At 33.6% G+C, this 5,584-nt stretch overlaps 1 protein-coding gene across 1 annotated transcript in view; it reads left to right on the top strand.

Annotated features, from left to right (window-relative positions):
- The first annotated feature begins 281 nt into the window (after positions 1 to 281).
- The window catches only part of LOC145119413 (alpha,alpha-trehalose-phosphate synthase [UDP-forming] 1-like), a 21,385-nt gene continuing 16,082 nt past the window's right edge, over positions 282 to 5,584 (top strand). Inside the window, exons 1-5 of the mRNA XM_079055080.1 lie at positions 282 to 602; positions 716 to 813; positions 899 to 1,287; positions 1,399 to 1,513; positions 1,723 to 1,824. Of these exons, the coding sequence (XP_078911206.1) occupies positions 308 to 602; positions 716 to 813; positions 899 to 1,287; positions 1,399 to 1,513; positions 1,723 to 1,824 (999 nt within the window). The 5' untranslated portion in view covers positions 282 to 307. The remainder of the gene's footprint in view (positions 603 to 715; positions 814 to 898; positions 1,288 to 1,398; positions 1,514 to 1,722; positions 1,825 to 5,584) is intronic.

Raw genomic sequence — 5,584 nt, 5'->3', positions numbered from 1 at the left:
TCGAAAAGGAATGAAGAACATATCAAGATCTTCAAATGAAAATTTTCTCTGCTACCATATTGTAATAGAAAGAAAAGATTTAGGAAAGATTTTGTTATGTTGTGTTGAATATTGAAAAGAATATATACAAGAGGTAAGAATACGCTGTATACACTATCATACGCCTAACAACTTGAGTTAACTAACTAAAAGGACTAAGTCATGCACTAACTATGATTAACAGTATAGTTGACCATATAAATAAGATACTAATATATACCACTTACAAATTTTGGGGGATAATTACAATAGCAATTCATCAGCACCAATGAGTAGAATAGAGAGGCTCATGAGGGAAAGAGAGTTAAGAACGAAGAACAAAGCTTCCTATTCTAATGAAGCTATTGATCTTGAACCACACTTAAGGGAAGGTGATGACTATATGGAAGAATATCTCAAAGGAGGCTCTTCTGCACGTGATGAATGGGAAAAGCCTGATGAAGGGCTGTTTACAGAACGGTTATTAGTCGTTGCTAATAGACTTCCAGTGTCTGCTGTTAGGACAGGAGAAGAGAGTTGGTCACTGGAGGTTAGTCATGACGAATATGTTAGTGCTCTTTTGGGTAAGTAATTAAAATTTGCTTCTTCTTTTACCCTCCATAAACACAGTTTTTTTTTTTTTTTTTTATTTTATTATTGAAATGTAAAATTTGGTTCAATGTTACAATTATTGAAGGCGTGAAGGATGTTGTTGTGAAATGGATTGGATGGGTAGGTGTAAATGTGCCAGATGAACTTGGGCAGAGGTCACTAACGAAAGCACTGGCCCAGAAGGTACTGAGTTCCGAAGTTCAAACCTTATTGAAGTCTACATAACAAAATGATTGGTTAAAATGATTAGTTGTGTATATTGATACAGAGGTGCATACCAGTCTTTCTCGATGAGGAAACTGTTCATCAATATTATAATGGTTATTGCAAGAACATATTATGGCCTCTTTTTCATTATCTTGGTCTTCCCCAAGAAGATCGTCTGGCTACATCCGGAACTTTCCAGTCCCAGTTTGACGGATACAAGAGAGCAAATCAAATGTTTGCTGATGTGGTGACTTTTCATTATGAAGAAGGTGATGCTGTTTGGTGCCATAATTACCATCTTATGTTCCTTCCCAAGTACCTGAAAGAGTATAACAGCAACATGAAAGTTGTATGGTTCCTTCATACACCATTCCCATCTTCTGAAATTCACAGAACATTGCCTTCTCGCTCTGAGCTTCTGCGTGCAGTTCTTGCTGCTGATTTGGTCGGGTATGTTTGTAATTTGCTTAGTGCTGTAATTATTCGATAATGCCAATACCATTGTGCTTTTAGTAGAAGCATTAATCAAGGTGATCACATCACGTGTCATTTGTTGTCCAGTTTCCAAACTTATGACTATGCAAGACACTTCGTGAGTGCTTGTACTCATATCCTAGGAGTGGAGGGTACACTTGATGGGATAGAGGATGAAGGGAGGCTTACACGTGTTGCTGCGGTGAGTTTAAATTGAGTTTTGTAATGTAAACATTCGCCTTACAATTGTACTCATAAATTGATCTTATTTGACTCATACCTTGTGTTGTTTTATATATATTTTTTGAACGGTAAAGAAAAAGTAGATTAAAAAAATTCATATATATAAAATTCTAGTTTAAGTCATAGTCATTTTCTCTAATGTGGGTTGTTTATTTGGTGGAATAACAGTTCCCTATCGGGCAAGATTCCAATCGGTTTATCCGTGCTCTTGAAACCCCTCTAGTCAAAGACCACATAAAAGAATTGAAGGAGAGGTTTTTTGGAAGAAAGGTAATTCTTACTTTTCTTTATTTGTTACTTTCTCTTGGTAGTTGTGACCCCATTATTTTGATAGTTGTGACCATACTCTCTTGATAGTTAACATTATTATAGCTATTATTTTTGTATAGTACTCTTGGATCATCACTCATTATGAAGCAAAACTATTGCTAGGGTATGCCCTAAGAGCACACCCTTAACAGAAATCATAATACACTAACAAAACTAATGAGATTTGAACATGATAGAGTTAACTTAACATCTATAAGTACAAACATCTTACCTTGCAAGTCTTGATCTTCAGTATATTCTCATTAGTGGGTGGTCCTCATGATCCTAGGTACCTTCCATACTTCCGCACCTTGAAAATACTTTTTGGCATCTTTAACTTTGGTCTCATGAATCTGGATCTTATGCATCGAAGATAATGTAGACTAGATCTTAGTCTTTCTTGCCTTATTTTAAAACCCATATATGTATCTTCTCAATCGAAGTAGACAGCTCCTACATGCACAAGCCTAGAAGTAGTAGACGAAATGGATTTTCATGTGTGCATGCTTGATGGGTATAAGGTCCCAATATTTGGATTATGCAGCGGTTTGGCCTTGGTTTTTAATGTAGTGCGAAATTGTCTAGGATGACAATCAAAGATAAGGTGAGTATTGGAGCCAATATGAGGGGAACAAAAGGCACATGAAGGGTGGGGGATATTTGGATTAAACCAAACAAGACAGAACCATGACACAATAGAGTGATCACCCATTATAATATAACACCATAGTAGCAACATTAAATGGAACAACACTATTGTGGATTCGTGATGGATCCAAACGTTAACCCACAACTATCAAAATATATTAATCTAACCAATACAAAGTGCATCAAAAAATGTCAAACACTTCTTCCTATAAACAATTGTAAACCCAAAAACTAAATTCAAATAACCTAGGATGTGAAATAAATATAATAACACAAAAGACACGATTTTATATAGTTTTGCAATCGGTGAGATTGTGTATATCTGCAAAGAGAGATGGATATTTGTATATTAATAAATTAATGGTGGTTACAAAAAAACCTTAATAGAATACAAAATGGATATACAAAATATTGTAATCTTCTACAAATCTTCAGTTAGAAACTAGGTGAAGAAGCAGGGATGAAAAATTATAATCTTCTACAAATCTTGTGTTAGAAATTGGTTCTACACCCTCATCAAAAGATAGGACAGGGTCGCGACATATGCATGGTGTGCCAATATAACCCCAAAGACCATACATGTGACAATATCCAAAAATTCATTATCTAAAATACTACGACATCATTGCGATGAAAAGTCTCGTCTCCAAGTCATTGATACATTGAAGACACAAGCCACACAACATGTTATGTCGGGTGAAATGGGGCTATTAATATTGAGCCTTGCACATTATTCTTCACACTACTTTTATAATTTTTCTTTACTGCATCATAAATGTTTATTCATAAAATATTTCCATATTATATGTTTAATTTAGTTTTCTATGGAACACAAAATACTATTGAAAAATAATATATTAATATATAAAATTTACAGTATAGTTGATTGAAAATTGAAATCCATTATCAATTTAAATAAAATACAATCAAATTTTTTGATGTAGAAAAACCTCATTCGTACTTCACAACACACAGAGAAATGTTTACTTTTATTGATACACATTACTGACATGTACTTTTATGGGTAATCAACAATTTTAATAGTTATTTACCAAAAATAAAGATCCCATTCCTTCCAATTCAATAGATGGAGAGAATTAACTAACTCCAAAAGTTCTGCGTACAACATTTGTTCTCTACATGTGGTTCCCTATGCCAATTCTCACTCATTCTATATGCCTCTTAAACTGCTATATCATCCATACCCGCATTTACTCATCATTTACCTTAATATCACATTTCTACTCTACCAAATAAATCATTGACACCCTCATACGTTCCTAACTCCACATTTAACACTTTTCAGATGGTTCCCTACTATATCTAAAACTATACATATTTAGGCACTAATATTTTACTTTAGTTATGGTGATCTTATTGTGTAATTAATCTTCCTACTTGTCTTTAAGATTATCATATTTATATGACATTACTACAACATCATGACCCATTTTCCCATATTGAGCTACGTAGATGAGAAATACCAAACAAAAATTAATCATTTATACATAAAAAGCATTACCAGTTGTTAAAGACTTTAATCAAGATTATGATATTGATTGTCAAGTTTCTTTTACTAGTGTTTCATCAATCACATATATGTGTAGGCTACTTGCCATTACATCCGCTAAGAATTGAAAAACAAATTAGATGGTGTGAAAAACATAGTTCTCAATGGCAATATTTCTAAATAAGAATATTTGAGAATTCCTTTTAGTGTACCTCTTATATTGCTAAAATATTAATTCTACAACTCTAGTGTCCATTTGATATTACGTTGAAGAAGACCATCCTTGTTTAAGGAGTTCACTCAAGTGACCAAGTCACCAAGTCAACAATGCATTATCTTGACACCATCTTATTCAGTAGAAGCTCTCGAAAAGGATAGAGGTACCTTTGGATTTTCAAAATTTAGGGAGATCTTGCGTACCAATGATTTTCAAAATTACAAGGCAAAGAGAAGTAGTGATTGACAATTTGCAGGTGTGGCTGAACATGTGATCTTAGTGGAAAAGACCAATATACACCCGTTTCTCTTCTCAATTCAATCGTTATCATAATGACACACTACTAGAAAAACAAGAAATGCCAACGAAATAATCCATCAGTATTCCGTCGGTGATATTCATTACCGATCGATTTCCGAAGGAAAATAAATTGTCGGTATGTTTTTCATAACTATCCTCTTCTTTACCTTTTGATTTGTTTGATCCATTCTTCTTTACTTTGTTCTAAACCTTGAAACATTTGGATATGTCTTCCAGTTTATGAGAAAGGGTAGTTGCAGCCTTTTCCTTTAGAACCTCTTGTAGAATATTTATATCAAGTTGAAATTGAGCTAGAGATTTATGACCTTTCTTGTTCTCGTCCACAGTTCGTTCATTCTGTATTTTCTTTTAAAATGCACCTAACGTATAATCATAATCTTCTTGAGTTAATAAAGCTCACATCTTGAATGGCCATAACGTGGAACTTGTATCTTGGTCTAATAAGAGTGGATGGTCGTATTTTATTGAGGCTAATATTAAATATCACATTGACAAGTTAAAAACATCAAGTATAATCTTTTATTTATTTATTTATTCGAACAAGAAGAGATTTTTTATTGAATGAAGCTAGCAAGAGGATGGAGCAAACATTTACTTGTGGGACAAATACACAAATTTTTCCAAGTCATAGAAGCACCTTTCTTATACCTTACTTTTAACCAATTGTACACATTTCACCTCACTTGCTAAGCTTGGGCTTCTCTTCACAATGTTGTTAAAGGTAATTCATTTCGGTATCTCCATATAGTCCATGGAAAAGCAATAAGCACAACAGAAACAACTTTGACCTTTTTTTTGGCATTGTCCAAGTGTCATGAAATAGGAAAAGGTCATCCAATGAGCCAATCATGAAAGTTATTTTGTCCCACCACATTTGAAGAATAGCTCTAACTTCTTTACATTTTGAGCACTCCGGAAAAAGGTATTCTTATGTCTCTTCTTTACTGTTACATAATGGATAACATATTTTGTTTATAGAAACTCTAATTCTGTGAAAATTTGTTTTGGTCGGTAGTCTTCTAAGA

This window comes from Lactuca virosa, chromosome 6 (genome assembly GCF_052849685.1).
Source record: "Lactuca virosa cultivar CGN04683 chromosome 6, Lactuca_virosa_CGN04683_v6, whole genome shotgun sequence".
In the NCBI taxonomy this organism is placed as follows: Eukaryota; Viridiplantae; Streptophyta; class Magnoliopsida; order Asterales; family Asteraceae; genus Lactuca; species Lactuca virosa.
This window is presented reverse-complemented; position numbering and strand designations above follow the sequence as displayed.